This window comes from Chanos chanos, chromosome 10 (genome assembly GCF_902362185.1).
Source record: "Chanos chanos chromosome 10, fChaCha1.1, whole genome shotgun sequence".
NCBI lineage: Eukaryota > Metazoa > Chordata > Actinopteri > Gonorynchiformes > Chanidae > Chanos > Chanos chanos.
In genome coordinates, this window is record NC_044504.1 from 24,710,561 (window position 1) to 24,729,710 (window position 19,150).

At 42.1% G+C, this 19,150-nt stretch overlaps 2 protein-coding genes across 3 annotated transcripts; one reads left to right on the plus strand and one right to left on the minus strand.

Annotated features, from left to right (window-relative positions):
* Nucleotides 1-1,475: 1,475 nt before the first annotated feature.
* On the minus strand, nt 1,476-8,863 carry LOC115822540 (dual specificity protein kinase CLK4). 2 transcript variants are annotated; one of them, XM_030786434.1, is made up of 13 exons: nt 8,751-8,863; nt 7,690-7,847; nt 6,083-6,299; nt 5,270-5,360; nt 4,846-4,912; nt 4,610-4,726; nt 4,157-4,323; nt 3,963-4,057; nt 3,735-3,864; nt 3,476-3,558; nt 3,217-3,296; nt 2,905-2,995; nt 1,476-2,077 (listed from the first exon to the last, which is right to left on the minus strand). In XM_030786434.1, exons 2-13 carry the CDS (start codon nt 7,845-7,847, stop codon nt 1,928-1,930), a joined length of 1,446 nt encoding a protein of 481 aa, XP_030642294.1. In that variant the 5' UTR covers nt 8,751-8,863; the 3' UTR covers nt 1,476-1,927. The 2 variants fall into 2 exon arrangements, with proteins under 2 accessions (XP_030642294.1, XP_030642295.1); XM_030786435.1 differs by having other exon boundaries at nt 2,905-2,991; nt 3,213-3,296.
* A 4,773-nt stretch (nt 8,864-13,636) lies between these two features.
* On the plus strand, nt 13,637-19,093 carry LOC115822557 (guanine nucleotide-binding protein subunit beta-2-like 1). The gene is made up of 8 exons (XM_030786456.1): nt 13,637-13,842; nt 14,332-14,503; nt 15,028-15,175; nt 15,607-15,702; nt 16,077-16,187; nt 17,649-17,789; nt 18,538-18,645; nt 18,978-19,093. Exons 1-8 carry the CDS (start codon nt 13,734-13,736, stop codon nt 19,041-19,043), a joined length of 951 nt encoding a protein of 316 aa, XP_030642316.1. The 5' UTR covers nt 13,637-13,733; the 3' UTR covers nt 19,044-19,093.
* Nucleotides 19,094-19,150: the final 57 nt, after the last annotated feature.

The following is a 19,150-nucleotide window of genomic DNA, read 5'->3' on the forward strand; positions in this document are numbered from 1 at the left end:
GTTCAAAACGTTACCACTAACCATTATGTACCTGAAGGAAATCACTCATTAGAAATGAATGTTGCCATTTGAACAAACCAAAAACATGGCTATGTCGTCATTGACATTGTGAGTTTAAACACATAAACAGTACACATAAAAAAGAGCTTACTTCTTGCAGAAGTTTTTCAATTGAGCTCCGAAGCGCGTCTGATATGAAGCCGTCCTTGGAGAAAACGGACTCCGGAGGATGACGCTGCCTGTTTCTCTCCATCTCCAAGGAGAGAAGTTTACTTTCCATTTGGTATGTTTTGAAACTCATCAAAAAACATATCGCCACTGAGCTCAGAGATAATAACAGACACACCAGGGTAGGAAAAGCATCTAAGCAGCGCCGATGCCGAGACTTTGAGACACATGGTATTGGCGCTGCTTTACTCTCCTTATTTGAATCCGTCGCTGATTCCATAGTGGAATGCCTATTACACTAATTCTTCACTGTAGTCTTTTTGGGAATATTTCATGTGTTAAATATGTATAGCTCAAAATAATGAGTCGCAGGGTCGCAATTAAAGTCCACACAGCAGGAGTTTCAGATTGAGTCTGAACTTTTACTAAGAAACCAGACTAGTTTACACGAGCGCGAGGCGTTACGCAGCGTGCGTTTTCAGCACCAGATGCTTGCAATCTGAAAGCAGTTCGCGCCAGCCAGCACACTCTTCTACTGTCAGGATAATCTCTCTCTCTCTCTCTCTCTCTCTCTCTCACACACACACACACACACACACACACACACACAACATCATTCTCTCGCATACTCAGATTGCTAGATATTGAAGATTTCACTTATATTGCAACCAACTAGGCAATACCAGTTCAGTACCAATTATATTATACTTCAGTTTAAACTGCTCGTCATATAGATCATATTTTAAGTAAATGTTTCCAGATTTGGAGATTATATATTATCAGTGTTTCAGTGAACAACACTGAACTCATAATCATAGTTGAAGACTAAATTATGTTGATTTGTATATGGGTGTTCGCAGTCTCATTTCACAACTGGTCAGATGTTTGATCAAAATACGATGTTTCTCATCCTTAGTTGTCTTAAGGCTTGAAGTATCCACAGTCGATCATTCATTTAGCCTCAATTTGTGCCATGAACTGATCCAACTTTAATTACATGGGCCGCTCCTTTATTAATGTTTTACCACTCATTTGACCAATACATGAGATGAGTTTGTTTGTACTACACCGTTTTCCGCTGTTAACCGCAAACACTATGATTTGGGTGCGATCTGGACCAGTTGTGGTAAATTTCATTTGCCCGGAACACAGCCAAATTTTGTTTTCCCCATCATTCAGTCTTCGATTCTCTACTGCCGCCTACCGCCCAACACAGGTAGGTACAGTATTTTCAAAACGAGATTAGGAAGTCTCAAGTCAGTTAGAGAAAAATGATTCTGCGACAGAAGAGAAAAACAATCAAAATGTAAATGGGCTGTTTGAATTTTATTGTGAAATGTAGACAAATCATACATTTCTTCACAAATGGTTTAAGTAACAGTTTTATGAAGATTTACAATAATGCTGGGGACAAGGGTACATATGAAGGAAAAAAGACAAAATTACAACTAAACAAAAAATGGAAAATTCATTTACAATCAATAGACTGTTTACCCCAAAAAGTTTACAACAAATTATTTTATATGTACACAAAAATCTAGGGAGACACAAATCTGGATTTCATGTTTATCTACGGGCAGACCAAACTGAAAACCACAACACAAAAAAAGGTTTTTCTCCCCAGTCACCACGCTCTTGTCACATTATATTAACAGGAACAGAACCAAGCCTGCCCCCTGCTGGACTGATGCAGTCACTGGACGTCTATCTCTCCTGGAGAGTGTGCATTAACAGGTTTGAGGGAGAGGATGGTGAAGTCTCATTTCCTCTTGCTCTTCTTCAGACTGTCAAAGAACGGATGTTTGATGGCTTCGTCCAGTATGATTCGTTTAGTGACATCATATTCCAGCATCTTCTCAATGAGGTCAAACAGCTGCTCATGATCCTGACTCTTACCCACCATGTATTCCTTTGTGAAAGACAACACACATATTACATCATTACCACACAGAAGGAATACCAGTGATTAAGTCTAGCACCACTAAATAAGGTTGCCAAGAGTAAAAACAGAGAACTGGCTTTAGCACACACTTTTTCGACACACTATTCAAAGTATACCAAAAAACTATGACATCAGATACGTTTGTGTACAGTTCAGTTTATATCTGTCTACAGTTAAATTTAGAGAGAAAGGATGGCATGAACTCCACAGGAACCACGTGACAATGTAGTCCCACATTTTTTGAGCAAGCTGCTGCCCAGATCCACAGTTTCTCTCACCCTTGATAACAGCACTTTACAAAGCAAATACAAAATACATAATGGGACTTTCTACTGTTCTCTGCTCAAACTGGTAATAATCACTGTTATGGTCCAAATCCTAAATATGTGCTAGACACCACTCTGTCACAAAAGTAAAATTAATATTGAAAATTCCACAGTATCCAGGTGATGTACCTGTACAGGGATTCTCAACCAAATCCTCAAGGACCCTCTGTCCTGCCCACATGATTTAAGCCAAACTGACACACCTGATTTAATGATCTGCTGCGTGATTTGACAGGTGAAACATGAGTCATTGAAAGGCCCCTTAGGGTTACTGAAGACTGGGTGAAGGAAGCACGGTACTAGAAAATGTACCTGTGTCATGTCAACAAAGTGTTTTCTCCGAGCCGCATCTCTCTGACACTGCTACGTTTTCAGCACTCAGAATTCATACATTTCTGATCACTCAAGGCAGTGGATGGTGAGTAACTGTAACTAAATTTCAGTGAAGGAAAAACTGTGGTCACTCACTCTGAGGGGTTTGCAGTGTTTCCTGACATATCTGCCACCAGAGCTGTGCACATCCCAGTCAAGTTTGTCATGATGCACATATCGTCTCTTCCTACACAGAGAGAGAGCAGAAACACACATTAGAGTAAATCTGCTCAATACATAATACTTTACCCAAAACCACCAAAAATCAGCCAAACAGAAAAATCTCGAGGTGTGTATTTACATCATAAGATTTTTTGCCAAACAGATCAAGACTGAGATGAAGGAGGGCAACTGAAACTCTGCTTAAACAGTATTTTATTCATTTAAAAAAGGGGTAAAATTACTTGCCTGGTTTTCTGCAGGAGGTGTGTGGGTATGGGTCCCAGCACTCTCTCCATCATGGCCAAATGTTCCTTACTGTCATGTGTCTACACAGACAAACAGAAAATGGGAGGATGATCAATCAATTTAACACACAGCCAAAGAGAGTCATCTTCACTCAAAGGTGGTAGAACTGGAGACTGCATGTATGGAAATTGTATGAGTGCAAAATTAATGCATATAGATCTAACTGTGTTATGGAGGTGTGCATGTGTAGATGTCTGACCTGAAAGAGTGTGAGTCCCAGGTAATACTCAATCAAAATGCAGCCCAGACTCCACACATCACATGCCTGGTTCCAACCGAGGTCTGTGTACAAACACAAATTTATCAGCACTGAAAAGACACTCAAAAATACACTCATCCTCTATTGTTTTCTGTTCCACACACAAACTCATATACAGAGGATCACTCTCATAACTCACATACAAAAACACACAAATATGAAGTACCCAGATCCTACTGGGAGACACAGGCACCCTTACCCAGAATGACTTCAGGGGCACGGTAATGGCGTGTGGACACCACAGAGGTGTGGTGCTCGTGGTCATACGTTGCATTGCCAAAATCCACAACCTTCACATCTGGGCACTTTAGTGTTCTCTCATCACGCTTCTGCAATACATGTTTCGCAAACGCACGTCATCAAACTTGAATTTTAATAAAAACACATCTCAAAAGTAACATTTTAACAAAAAGTCACACACTCTTACCATTTTGGAGTTGTACTCCAAGTGATAGTCAGAGTTGATAAACAGGATGTTCTCAGGCTTCAGGTCTGTGTGTGTAAGTTTATTCCTGTGAAGGACTGAAAACACCACATACTATGAACATCTATCATTCAAAACACCACAGCTTACTTTGTATCTCCTCCTTTGACACTGCCCATTCAATCACAGTTACTTACATCGCACAGCCCTGATAATCTGGTAGGCCATGCGTCTGATGTGGTCCAGCGGAAAAGGCAGGAAGTTGTTCTCCTTCAGAAAGTCATATGTGCTCAAACCCAACAGCTCAAATGCTATGCACACATGACCATGGTAATCAAACCAGTCCAGCATACGCACACAGGCACTACAAAGAAGAAGAAGAGAGACAGGCAAAGAGTGAAGCAGTGTCAGAGTGAAAATCTTTTAAGAGCAGCACAGCTCTATTCAGGTCCTGTTCCCAAGGAGGGACTGTTCTTCACGAAGTATTCTCATATGATAAGTAAATATAAACGTAAAGTGTCTTTATGATTGATCACATTAACTCTGTTGTGTTTTGAAGGTTAGTGTGGAAATGTAAGTTAATGCACTGCTCTCTCTATTCTACTACTTATACTCCCTAAACAGAACTCATGGTTGCCATGGTGACTTACTATCGTCTGTCGCAGTCGAGAGAGTTCATCTGTTCAAGGACCTCCACCTCTGACATAGCTGCCTCTCGATAACGGTCGATGTTTTTAATTATCTTCAGTGCAACTCGAGCTCCTCCCCTGAAACAACACAACAAGACTGATCAAACCTTTATCTAGCCAAAAGGATTAAATGTGCAGTCAACACAGATAGAATCATATTTTTATACGTCCCAGCTAGACCAGGATGACACACTTACTTTGAGTGGTCAATGCATTCCACCACCTTCCCAAAGGCTCCTTCTCCAAGCGTACACACTATCTCATCTAAGGGTGTGAAGAGAGCAAATTAGACACACACTACACACACTTTCACGCCAAACATCACCTGTGCTACAGACTGCAGGCTAATACACGCATTCACACATACAGCTGCCTCTCCTGAAACTCTAGCACTAACGTGCCTGGAACAGAACAGAAAACAAGCAATAGACACATAACAGTAATATTTTACAAACTGTTCACAGTAGTGACGAAACTATGATAATTTATCAGTATCTTCCACATACAGTATTGAAGCTACCATGCCCCCCATTAGCCTACAGCACTATGATAGTCACTGTGAGGTTTCTCAGCCAAAGATAAAAACAGAAGAGGTACAGAAGAAAGGTATATATTCTATACATCTTGCTCTCAGCATGTCTCCACTGTGATAGATCAGGTGGCCCTCCTCATCATCCTCAAAACTCCTGGATCTTTTCCTGCGATGACTCCTCTGGAGGATTCCCGACCACCATCATCATCATCATTAACCCACGACAATCACGGTAGGAGGAGAGAGGGGCCAGAACGCGCCAATCATTCATTCATTCATCGAAGGGCAGAACGGGGGGGAGAGATACGTGCGCCAGCCAGCCAGCCGTGCGTAGCCCCATGGGAGCAGCCAAGACAAATTCAGCCCCGCGACACAGAAATGCACAGGGGCCACCACATAGTGTGTGTTACAGAAGAAAAACAATGGCAACATATTTTCAGATAAGATACTTGCTCAAAAAAAACCAATGTCAAAAATAAGACAGAAATCATACTCTCATATACATCAATACCCTTTTACCCTGAAGAGGTTTTCATCCACCCAAAATTCCTTAAGAATTTTCCATGGATTTTCTTTTTTTCTTTGAACTTTACTAGGCTAGAGAACCTAAGCCAGACAGTACAAAAAAAACCTCTAACACCCTTGCACCTTCACTTAAAATCCCTATTGGCAGCTGACCTGCATTAGACTGCTCATACTCAGTTTTCTAAACTTCCATCATAACCCTTTTAAGTGAATCCAATGCGTCAGTATTATGACTGGGGCAGTACAACACTACACAGAGACAGTGAGAGAGAACCACAAAGGTCTGGAGATTACAACGGCAGCAGTTGATATGACAAACAGTGGCAGAGAGAGAGAGAGAGAGAGGGAGAGCAATAGGGATAAGGGCTGCCCCATACCGAGTCTGACCGATGGCGTGAGGGGGTACGTCTCTTCCCGCAGCGATGCCTACGGCTGCTGTGTCCGCTGCGCCCGCTGCGACCAGACGACTTGCTGTAGTGGTGCCAATCTCTGTCTCGGCCCTTGCCGTCCTCATCGCAGCCCAGATTCACGCTCGCATCACGGCCTCGACGCTCCTCCAAGCGCTCGTTCAGACTCCTGCTTTCCAGGTAATGTCTGCAAAACATGAGCAAACACACACAGTCAACAAGAGCAGTCAGATCTGAAACACTGACAACACACACATCACTGATAACCACAGACACACACAAATTAGCAAAAAAAACAGAAGCCACTAACACACACAAAGACAGACCTACATGGGCTGACATCAAGACTAATATAAACCATCAGAGCCGCAAAATGAATGAGCAGGAGTGTCAGTTTCCTCACCTAATGGCCACTCTAAAATAACGGACAAGCTTCTCCATTCCTATCACATAACATATTTAATCAGCAACAAGGTCAGACTTAGAACCAACTCTGATGACAGAATGAAGGAGCCTGATCATCTGAGTTCTCTTCAACATACTTTTCACTGCTGTTATATATGCAGTTAGAAACAAGAGACAGGACTGTCACTTTTCTGAATGCCTAAACAGTCATACCACAGGTCAGAGTGAATCATCACAAAAACAAACACACTCACACTCATGCCACTGCCTGCCAATCTCAGTGAGTTAACAAATACAGTCACATTACCATAACTGTAAGGCAACCACCAACACGCAGCTGCATTACTGTCACAGCAGGTGGGTAAGAGTGAAATAAGTCTACCCCGCTGAATAAAACAGCTTCTAAAAAACCCGAAAGACTCATTCACACACTGTGTGCTTGAGTGTCTACACTAACAGTGGATATGACTGGAACCATCAACCATGTCAGCTTTAGCCCAGTCAAGACTTTAAGAATCCCTCCAACAGTGCTGTCTGTGTGAGGGAAGTGTAGGAGAGGTGTTGAGCCGGGTGTGAGCTATCCAACCCATGGTGTCAGATGTCTTCCGGGAACAGGCTGTAACTCCTCACAAACTATTATTGGATCAGTTGCTGCCCCAAAAATTACACATACTGACCTGACATCGTTTACCCATAAATAAAGAATCATGAGAACCACACAGTGTCGCCACGGATTATGACAGAAAGCCAAAGTGTTACTACTACGCTACTAAGAAGAGGGGGAGCTCTCAGGTTTCATCACTGTAAACATGGGAATCTTTTCATAGCTTTTTGATGAGAGTAATACCACAGAGAATTCTGGATTTAAAGTAAAGAACCTTAATCACACAGAACACTCAAAGTAAGGAATTACAGTGATTATTATTATACTAATGTCCATAAAACACACTGTTAATGATACTGACAAGCAAGCTAGTGCACATCAGTAAATGGAGAGAGTAAATGGCTTTGGTTTAATTCCAAATTGTGTTTATATTTAAGTATTCAATATATAAAAGAAGGAGGGTGGCACTGTGGGCTGTGGTATAACCGAGGCGGGATTGGATTTGCTGGCCAGGGGTGTACTATGAGGCTATACACTGCCATGGTTGAAGCGTGTATGAGCTATCTACCTTTCATGGCTTCTGTGATGATGGCGATGTTTCCGCGATCTGTTCTCTCGTTCGCTGCTGTGCGAGTACTTCCTACGCTTTGTGCAACCGACTCTCTCCTCCCAACTCAACTCCCGAATCCAGCCGTCCGGAGACCGCATTCTTTTCGACTGGCGCATCTGAGAAAAAAGCAGACAAATCACAATTAGGGAAAGCAGGCTTCAGCGAAAACATCAGTTATATTAAACCCTAAAATAACATCAATCCAGGTTGTGTGGAACGACACGCTCATTTTCTTCCAGGCTAGATAAACCGACTTTGGTCCGGAAAAACTGTCTACGTTGCACTGTTACTTAAGTCACCCTGCTTACATTCGAATACTGTGTTTTTCGACATTTTCATTTAAACACATACAGGCCTGGGTGCTGCAAGCCACCACTTGATTAACCGTCTTGTCAGTTATCAACCCTCAAGTGCAGTAGTTTTGTGGTGGAACCACAGCAATATTATCATTCGCTATTTATATTACAGTTCTGGTGTTGCGCAACGAACAGACATAATCGTATTTAACGTGTTGACTTCGATCAACCAAATGTATTACTTTCATTAAAAAACATATTCTGTTATGATTTTTTGTGCCTGCGCCTTTCAGTACTTAACTTACAATTACGTAAATTAATGCAGATACTATCTACGATTGTCCACAATTAAGTCTACACGGTATAGCTGGCTGGTGTTAGAAGGTGTCTTTGTTCCGACAGGCCACGTTAGCAGACTCAAGCTAACAGCTAATTCTAGTAAATTGACCGTGAATTCCTGACAAGCTGAAAAAATCTACCGACACCTTATATTAAACCGAAGGATTAAATCTCAATATCGGTATTTCATAACATTATTAGTCAATATCTGTATCAAGTTACCATTTATAACCAGACAAATTACCCGATGACGAACCGACGTTAGCATTCAACGTCGGCCATTAGGGCTTTTGAAGTCGCCCTAAAACCGAGTCTATATAACTAAATGACACAATGTTTTTTCGGTTACACATAACACTTCGTCATTTCGCAGTATCTTCTCACCTTCTCCAACCAAGTCTAGTGCTTCAAAATATGATCCTAGATTCTTAGGTTCTAAGTAAAGTATTCTTCTCCGCGTAACAAAATCAGACCTAACGCAGATGAACCGACTCCAAAATGGCTTCTGTTCTGCTTCAGTCTAGAAAGTTCTTTAAGCCTAATGCCGTGTTCCACTTCAGACAACTCCTCGTGCACTTCCCCTAAACTCCTCTAGTGGGCGAATTCGTACCTGTGAATACAAGACCACGCATCTAAATTCGATTCACCAGTCATGCAAACCGATAAAAACAAGATATCTTACAATTATCAACAAGGAGAATCCGTGATCCGAAACAACAGACATCTTTAGATAGATAGATAGATAGATAGATAGATAGATAGGTTAAAATTTAATTCTTTGAAAATAGTACAATTTTGCATACTTAACCCTCGGTATTAGCTCTTTATAAGCCTACTGTGATACACTGCACACCTTGAAATCTGCCCATTTTGTCCTAATAGAACTTTCGCACCTTGCCTCAGTAAAGCACGTTTTCATCAGCTGTGTGCTTAGTTCCACTTAGTAATATTGTTTGCTTCATTTCAATGTTTTTGAAAAATAATCTCAATCTTAAATCATATCTTAAAGTGTGCTTCATTGGGCCAACACTTCTAGCACAAACTGAGGTTATTCTTAAATATTCTTGAATCAAAACATATATTTTCTACGAAGGTTTTTCAAATGTGCGTACGGCCTGAAAATTCCAATATATTCGTTGGGTTAACATCATGTAAACGCCAGTCATCTGATACACTATTTTGCTGGAGATGTAGCCGTATATATCAGACTCTTTTTGAGGACCAAGTTAATTGTTTTATTTTGTGTGTGTGGATGTGAAGTTGCGAGTCAGCACCAGGGGTGCAGTGGGGGGTTAGGACAATTTCAAGGGCACAGCACTGACAGGGGGTCCTCATACAACACTATTACTAACACTATTAAGGTTTGAGGGGCCCAATATTTTATTCCTTCATAGGGCCCAAAATTTCTAGCAGTGCCCCTGGTCAGCACGTTATCATGACATTTGTGTGAATATATGACAGGTATGTGGTTCCTCATAGATTATAATTTTATAATTTTGTTCTCTGCTGACCATGATAGTTTTCCTTGAACTCTGGCAAGAATGCATACTCTGTACATGCAAGCAGAGTGCATGGAACAGTTGTGCACTTATCTACTTTTCATCGTCGAATGTGTTTATTTCATGTGTTTCACTGTTTAGTATATTTCCTTTTAAAAAATAAAGCAGAAACGTCTTAGCTAACGTTACTTTCTCAAAAAGTGGATCGGTCGAGTGTCAAAATCATTTATTTATAATAGTAAAAGGAACTTCCATTTGAACAATCACAATCAAAATATCCAGTGTGTAATCTTCATCTCAGCTCGTTTCTGTTTGGGTCTATTTCTGACAACAGACTGGCATTTGGACACTTATCTTCAGTTAGACTTAGCTCATTATCTAGATTCTGCAATAAAACTAGAATGATTTTATTCTTTTGCCTGCATTCCTGCCTCTAGCTCCACTTTCAGGGTCACCAGAAGAACCTCAGGGATAATTCGTTCATTTTCTAAGCCACCTATCCTAATAAGGGTCGGCGGGGTGCTGTCGCCTAGCCCAGCACTCAGTGAGTGAGACACCCTGGACAGGCCACCAGTCCAAAGCAGGGAAGACACACAGACAAACAATTTAGTATCTCCAATTTGCCTGACCTGCATGTTTATGGACTGTGGGAGGAAACTCATGCAAACACAGGGAGAATATGCAGACTCTACACAGAAAGGACCCTGGCCACCCAGCCAGCAATTGATCCCAAGATTCTTTCTGTGAGACAACAGCGCTACCCACTGCACCACCGTGTGCCCCAGGGGTAATTCAGAGAATATGAAATTTGACTTTTCAGTTTTCCCCACACTATCATCGCTGTAGTTTATTAACTCCTGCACTATTTGCCCAGCCAGATACAGACAGCGTGATGTCCATATATAAAAGAAACCTAAAAGTGGACATTGAATATATAACTTCAGATCATAAAAATGCAGCTGAAAAAATGATGTAATACTTTCATTATTTTCAGTGTGTTATTGCATGTAGAGGAGAGGCTTCTTATTTCTCAAGCCCCACAATCTTTCCCTTTAGAGGACAGCCACAGAACTGAACAACAAACAAAGAATGATATTGCAATGGCCTATGCCACAGTCATCTCCCCCAAAACAGAGACACAAAAGATGAGCAAATGGCCTGCCCTTATTTCCCTGATTGACTGAAAACTGACTGATTGTCCATCTGGGGAGGCAACTGGACAAGCGGTAAAAAAGGCTGGCTCAGTGCTTGGCAGGAGGTTGGTCTCAGTGGGAACTGCAGTGGAGAGATGTACACAGAGTAAGGTGTACGCCATCCTGGACAACAACAACCATCCCCTCCACAATATCCTGGCGGGCCAGAGAAGCAGCTACAACGGACGGCTCACCTCACGGCGCTGCAGGACTGGACGGTTGAGGAGATCCTTCGTCCTCACTGCCATCAGGCTGTATAATAACTTAGCCAATGGACAATAACCAAGAGCAAATAGCCAATGGCTCTGTCTCCCCCTCTCTCTGATATCTAATATTGTGGAGTACCACATCACATCTTGAGCCCACTAAGGCAGGTGAACTGAGAGTTAAGAACACTTAAAGTTATAAGAGATCATTGGGAAAAAAAACTTACACTGACAAAATTTGTTTTCTCTGTCTCTCTCTCTCTGCTATGGAGAGCCATCTACAAATGAGATCAATGACGTTCATGAATGCTGTACCTTGCTCTGAGCTGCAACAAAGCACAAACGCATAGAAAATCCTGGGGTCATGAGCTGATCCAGGCCCCTTGGCCTCAGTGCTGGTGTGGTGGTGCAGAACATGTACATATTCACACACAAACACAGACACACAAACACACACACACACAAACACAAACCATTTTCAGTGACCTGGGCATCCTGTTGTATTTAAATAACCAGAGGTGAAAAGGATTATCAATCTTTGAAAAAAAGTTTTTCCAAAGCCCTACTTCTGTCTTTGTAAGCCATTATAACCCTGTGCATAGTGAATACATTTATCAGCCTATATGTTCCTCCATGCACTGAGCAGACGTGCTTTCTAAATTCTCCCAGTGCTGCCCTAGAAGGAATGTGTGTGCATGTCTATTGCATCAATTACCCAGATGAACTCTATAAAATAAGAAGAAGAAGAAGAAGAATAGAATAATAATAATAATAATAATATGGAAATATGTATGCACTACCCCAATACATCAATTCTGATTCAAGTCTTCAAATTAGCTACCAGCAATATCATAGAGCCCTTTTGATAGTGTGCATGGGCAGTTGCTCAGGGAACATGCTGCTGCTAGAATTCTGACCAGAACGAAGACGTTTGATCACATTAGCCCTGTCCTGGCTTCCCTTCATTGGCTCCCAATTCATGCAAGGGCAGATTTTAAGGTCCACTTATTAACATATAAAATTTTACATGGGCTCGCGCCATCTCTGACTTAATTACAACCTATAACCTACTTCGCACCCTACGCTCTCAAGATTCTGGATTATTAGTCATTCCAAGAGTTAAAAAGAAGTCCGCTGGCAACCGAGCCTTTTCCTACCGCTCTCCCTTCCTCTGGAATGGTTTACCTACAGAAGTTAGAGAGGCAAACTCTCTCAATACCTTTAAAACGAGACTAAAGACTTATCTATTTTCTCGAACTTATGCATAATATAATTTTGATTTGACTTTGTTATAAACATGTAAAGCCCTTTGAGACTATAAATAGTGATATTGGGCTCTAAATAAACGTATTATTATTATTATAGTACTTTTTGAATGGCTCTGCTCTTTGATTTTTTGAATAGAAAAAGAAAATGGTGAAAATGATCTGTTTTCTAACACCCATAACCCAATATATCATTCAATAAATAAAAACACCTTTGATTAAGATAGACCTAAAACTGACCATTTTTAAATCTCAAGATACTTAACTTGATAATGTTTAGAGGGGCGAAGCTTTCACTGGCTGCGTAATGCATTTTGTTGATTTGGGAAATCGCATGTCGGCAAACGCACTCGGATACCTGGCACGGCAAACAGTCAAGAGTTGTCATAACCTATGTCTGCATTTATTCTGTAACATTTGTTTATCTATACAAACCTACCTAACCACCCCATCACCGTTTGCTAAACTCGACAAGTTAGCATTATCTTTGTGCTCACGCACAGGCTACCTGGTCTACACATGATGCAGTCTCCTTAGTCTGAAAAAAAAAATCCTATCGGTAGCATACAGCAGAATGTCTGAACCCACTGAAAAAAACCGAAAGCTCTCGTAAACCAAATTATCATTCTGGAAAAGTTAAGAATCAAACACGACTTGGAGGATCTAGAGTCGCGACTGACTCTTTACTTTTCCAGAACGATAATTTGGTTTGCGAAAGCTTTCGTAAAGCTCTAGCTCTTCAGCTCCGGTGTCAGACACACAGCTGCGTTTTGACAGTTTTGATTTCATCATATTACGAATCGCGAAATTGCAATGTGGCATACGCTATGATATCCTGGTAACGCCACTGCCTTTAGGCTTCCAGTTTCTGTCTCAAACTGCGGGAAAATGGTACATTTAGCTGCCAGAATTAAGAAAATTTCCCCCGGGGAGGATGGCCCCCGAACTCCCTACAGGTGTGAGTTTGCCCCCTCTTATTCAATTTTTATTTCGTGTATCCTACAGTTGGGGCGCTATCGCTCTTCAATGAGCAGAAGACACGGTCTCTTTAACCAAGAAGAAGAAAACCTGACCTCAAAATTTCTGCTTCCGGAAAATAACTTCCTTTTCCTCTTGTTTCGGAGCGAGAGGACCAGGGCATTTTTGGCCCTCCATCTAAATCTTTAACCATCCACCGGCTAAAGTATCGATAACTTTCGCCAGAATGACCGAGCAGATGACGTTAAGGGGGACCCTTAAGGGCCATAGTGGATGGGTGACCCAGATCGCCACTACCCCCCAGTTTCCAGACATGATTCTGTCCGCGTCCCGAGGTAAGGAACCTCCTGGTCCCTGTCTCCATGTGATTTCAGCAAAGACAGTATTTCTCATGTCAGACTCTGGCGTACCTGCATGAAAACGCACCCGATGTAGACTCCGATGACCGTTGCTCTGTTAATGAGGCTCGGTAATCTGGAGAAGTTTTTACCGACCCACAGCATACTGAGTGGTAGCCGGTGTTGCACCCGCCAATTGGTTTGAGTGTTTGCTTGGAGTCTCGGTTAGCCTTTAACGTATTCATGCTACCACACTGCTTGGCCTGGAGACTAAGCGATGATTTGACTGAGTTCACACACTTGTAATGTGAGCAAGTTAACCACCGAGACTGTAGTGTCTACGTGGCAAGCTTTGGGGTTTCGCATAAAGGCATTTATCGCTGGTTTAGTTTCGCTTTGCACATTTCTCAAAACATTTTTTACAGATTGTATTTTGTGTGAAGTGTGTAGTGTTGGTGTGTTAATAACTCGCTTTCTGTCCACCAGACAAGACCATCATCATGTGGAAACTGACTCGTGATGAGACGAATTACGGTATCCCGCAGCGTGCTCTAAGAGGTCACTCTCACTTTGTGAGCGATGTGGTCATCTCTTCTGATGGTCAGTTTGCTCTCTCTGGCTCCTGGGATGGAACCCTGCGCCTGTGGGATCTGACCACGTGAGTGTTTGTATCAGGACCTAAGCAGAGCTGCTCCTTCAGGCTATGTTATAATTGAGTGTAGAGCACGCGAAGAGAGTTCAATTAAGGACTGAAACTTAAGGAGATGAGAGAATACCAAGTGTGTGCTGGTGATGAAACCTTAATGCCATCTGTGTCAGTGTGATGATAAAGAGGCTGTTTCTGAACACACACACACATGCTTGCGCATACGTCAGGTCGTGTAAACACTTAATAGCTAATAAATGTGTTCAGCTTCTAAGCTTATTACATCACATCGAGACACATTATTTGGTAAAGGTCTATAGATTAAAACAGGTCAATAATCAGAAGTTTGTTTTTCAAGTGTGATTGCTCTCTTCGGATGCACCCCTGATTAAGAAACTTAGCCTTAATTCTGGCCCGGGTTTTGTGACCTTAGATAATAGAGACTAAATCGTAACTACATCATTCTTGAAAGGTGTAAGACAAATAAATGTAAATCGTGTGGATGTTTGTGTTCTCTCTCCTCCCTATATGACCAGTGGCACCACGACCCGTCGTTTTGTGGGGCACACAAAGGACGTTCTCAGCGTGGCGTTCTCTGCTGATAACCGTCAGATTGTGTCAGGATCGCGAGACAAGACCATCAAGCTATGGAACACCCTGGGAGTGTGCAAGTACACCATCCAGGTAAGGGATGGTTATTAACTGGGGTGATGCTTTTGTCCAGAGCCACTTTCCAAATGTGCTCACAGTTGATTGGTTAAACACTGAGAGGAGTGAATCTGACACAGGATAAGTTCAGTGCGTCTGCTAAAGGAAACTACAGTGCAAAGCCATTTTGGGATGGAGTTTTAAAACAAATGGCAAAACAGTTTGTGTGAAAAGCTGTAAGTGCTTAGGCCGAGAGATGAAAACAATCTAGACTGTTCAGCCGGAAGAAGCGTTTATAGCATATGTAGCAGGAATTTGAGATACACGTCCATTACGACATTATATTTAAAAATGTGTGAAATTCAGGAGTATCTGAGATGGGCTAGTGGGGATTACCCAGTACTGCCAGGATTGTTTGGAATGTTTGTGTCTAAACTGAGATGGATTTGGGTTTTATATCATCACAGGATGAGAGCCACACTGAGTGGGTGTCCTGCGTTCGCTTCTCCCCCAACAGCAGCAACCCCATCATTGTTTCCTGCGGCTGGGACAAGATGGTGAAGGTAAGAGTCCCTATAAATCATTCAGGGTCTTTGTGAACAGAGCGTGGTAAACGAAAAGTTGGGTTTGTTCTTGTTCCATTTGTCACACTCCGTGTTTTTATGTCCTTTACCTGATGATTACAAAATCCACAAACGTTTTCAACTGAGCTCTCAGCTCTGATGAGACGTCCTGCAATTATGAGGGTGAATGAGTGACAGAAGAGACGTCGGTGCTATTTCAGCATCCTAGTCCCAAAACACGTAGCCAGCCAGTTCACTTCAGCAGTTTAACCTTTAGGAATGTGTGTATTACCCTGAACAAGATCAGTTCAGAATATTGTAGGGGGTAATGTTTGCAGTGTGTGTGAAGTTTTTTCATTGTGTGTTCTGCTCAGGTGTGGAATCTGGCCAACTGCAAGCTGAAGACCAACCACATCGGTCACACTGGCTACCTGAACACCGTCACCGTGTCTCCCGACGGCTCCCTGTGTGCATCTGGAGGAAAGGTAAAGAAGTTTCTGTGCAGTTGGGCCACTGCACGGTGTGACTCAGGTGTGAGAGGAAGCAGTCTAGGAAGGAGGATTGCATGTTTGATTTCTTGGCCTGATGGCCTGTGGATGTCTTCATGAATAAGGAAGATTGTGGTGATATATTTTGTGAGTTATCTGTAAAGGAGACTTGCTGCAGTCTGTCAGTCTGATCTGTGTGGAGATTTTCTTTTCCAGTGTGTCTGCTCATTACATGCCCACATAACGACATTCCATAAAATCATTCACCGACCTGAGGGACTATGTCATTAACATGTGAAGGAGCTTTTGAAAGAGGAGTGCCTGACAAAGCAATGTCTCAGCAGCAAGATGAGGGATTAGGTTTAAATGCGTACATGCGGTCTTTACAAAATTCTGCTGTTGTTTTGAAACAACACCTCTTAGATATTGAACATTGGTTTCTGAATCAGTTGAATGGGCTGATATAATTTGATGTTCATACAAGGGAAAGTGGGTGGATAGACCAGGAAACCAGCAACTCCATTCTAAACCCAGCAGTATGCAATCAACTGGATTACTGGTCATCCTCTGACATTATGAGTTTAGCTGCTGACTCATGGAGAATTAGCTGAAACCACTTTCTAGCTCCCGAAAGTCAGTGATGGCAAAAGATATTTGGAGTGGCAGTCTGGAAATGCATCGCGAGACCCCACAGTGGCAGTGTGCTCAGAGGGAAGATTAAGTTCCGTGTTCAGTTTAATGGGGAGGTGGTATGTAACTCGTGTTGTGGTGCTTTGGGAATGTTGTGCAGTACTACACACACATTTCTCAGTTATGTGAATAACTGAAATCATAAAGCAAGACAGTCCCTCGGGAATGTTCTTTAGTTCTTCTCCTGTCAGACAGGTTATGACTTTTGATACAAATTATGTGGTTAACTGATCTGTCTTCCTCATTATCTTGTTGCTAGGGAACAGTGGTAAAGTTGCTTTTGTGAATGCAGTTTTCTGTCTTTGTAAATGCTTTGTGTGTTTGAATGGGTTTAAGTGTCCAGACTCACCACTCTTCTCCAGGGTGTCCTGGTTTTGGAGGGCAACACTGCTGGAATTTTGATTGAACTATATAACGTTTCCTGTTACATCCTGTCTTCCTCTGAAATCTCATAGGGAAAATGTTTGTGTGTGTGAGACTCAGTGATGAAACTTAAATGCTGCCTGTATGTGTATGATGATAAAGAGGCTGTTTCTGAGGTCTCACACCAACACAAGGTTACACTCTGTACGTCTCATGCAAGTCCTGTAAATCTCATGCCTGTTATACATGCAGCGTATTCTCCTTAATATTGCCTTTTTTTTTCTGGACTGTTTTTTCTCTCTGTACTAAAGGGTCAGTAGGTTTAACTGGTGTGCCTCGTGCAGGTGCTGTAAAATGGAGTCATTTAAGTTTCAGAGTTGAAATGTGTGTGTGTGTGTGTTGTAGGACGGTCAGGCAATGTTGTGGGACCTGAATGAGGGCAAACACCTGTACACTCTGGACAGCGGAGACGTTATCAACGCCCTGTGCTTCAGCCCCAATCGCTATTGGCTCTGTGCTGCCACCGGCCCCAGCATCAAAATCTGGGTAAGATCTGCCTTGCATTCCCTGTGCCAGCCGCACTCACCACTGACCCCATTCTACACTCTCCGCTCATATTACCCCCCTGACGCTTACTGCTCATAGCACTGTTACTGAGCATTCAGTGTGCACACTTACACTTAAAACAATGTTTTTGACCACACTTTCTGGCCCTATTGGCATTGAATTCAAGTGTCCAGGGTCAGTCTGGGGGCAGAGGGGTTTTCTGTGACTGAGCACTGGATTCTGGATTAGTTGAGTTTACTTTTACATCACCCGATATTGACCAGTGTCATCTGTTCTGATTCTGGATCAGTGCACTTTGCTCCTACGCCTCTCCAAACTGAAGTGTGTTCTAACTAGACTGTAGAGCAATAGGTACACACTGCCTTTTTGTCATTACTGTTTATACATTCTAATGAGCTGAGTCTTGGTAGTTACACACTTTTGCCACAGAAAAAAGACAACTAATTATATAAAGGCATTTGGGGTTCACTTGAGATACTTTGGGGATGGGGGGGGGTATATTAGTCTCTGCAAGATTCTTTTAAAACTGTTTTAAAAAGAAAAATTTCAGAGACTGGTATTGCTGGAGACTCTGTGATGTAAACAAAATGCCATCTGTATCTATATGATGATAAAGAGGCTGTTTCTGAGGTCTCATACCAACTTGATACAGTAGTTCTCTAAATGTATTAGCCCAGCTCGCACACACAGCACTTCTTTTCTGTAACACTCTGTCTGCCTTTCTTAGGACCTTGAGGGGAAGATCATTGTAGATGAGCTGAGACAGGAAGTCCTCACCACCAGCAAGGCTGAGCCGCCACAGTGCACCTCTCTGGCATGGTCTGCTGATGGGCAGGTATGTTATGACAAACTGATCTGGTTTATTGTGTACATTTTAGGGTATGTGTGTGTATATAGTGCCTATACACAAACATTCCAGTCGTGCATTAGTGGCTGTTAAAGTCCCCCAGTGATTATTCCCATTCACTTTCATCTCTGAAACCAAAATGGTGACAGTCCTGCAAATATGAGGGGGCAGCTAGATGTGCACTTAATTGTCAACTTGAGTTTACTGAAAACAGTTTGTATAAAGCATTGACTGCATGTAGCTCTACATAGGAGATGCTGAAGATTGGTTAAGCAAATATTTTTTGTTTGTAAATATTTTTTCTCTCTGCTTCTCTACAGACCCTGTTTGCAGGATACACTGACAACTTGATCAGAGTGTGGCAAGTCACTATTGGAACTCGATGAAGTCTTTTCTAAAGTTCAGTGGCTAAATAAAAGTCTTTTTAAAATGAAAAGTGTTCTGGTCTTTATTACATTTTGAATGCTGCCGGTGTTCCTGTGACCTGACTTTG

Bases quoted from the DNA above. Each gene is read 5' to 3' on its own strand.
- LOC115822540 (XM_030786434.1), bottom strand. From the start codon at position 7,847: ATGCGCCAGTCGAAAAGAATGCGGTCTCCGGACGGCTGGATTCGGGAG. The intron at 4,913-5,269 runs GTATAGAATATA...TCACACCCTTAG, and splicing joins AGACATGCTGAGAGCAAGAT to ATGAGATAGTGTGTACGCTT. The intron at 4,727-4,845 runs GTAAGTGTGTCA...GTGTTGTTTCAG, and splicing joins GAATGCATTGACCACTCAAA to GGGAGGAGCTCGAGTTGCAC.
- LOC115822557 (XM_030786456.1), top strand. From the start codon at position 13,734: ATGACCGAGCAGATGACGTTAAGGGGGACCCTTAAGGGCCATAGTGGA. The intron at 16,188-17,648 runs GTAAAGAAGTTT...TGTGTGTTGTAG, and splicing joins TGTGTGCATCTGGAGGAAAG to GACGGTCAGGCAATGTTGTG. The intron at 18,646-18,977 runs GTATGTTATGAC...GCTTCTCTACAG, and splicing joins CATGGTCTGCTGATGGGCAG to ACCCTGTTTGCAGGATACAC.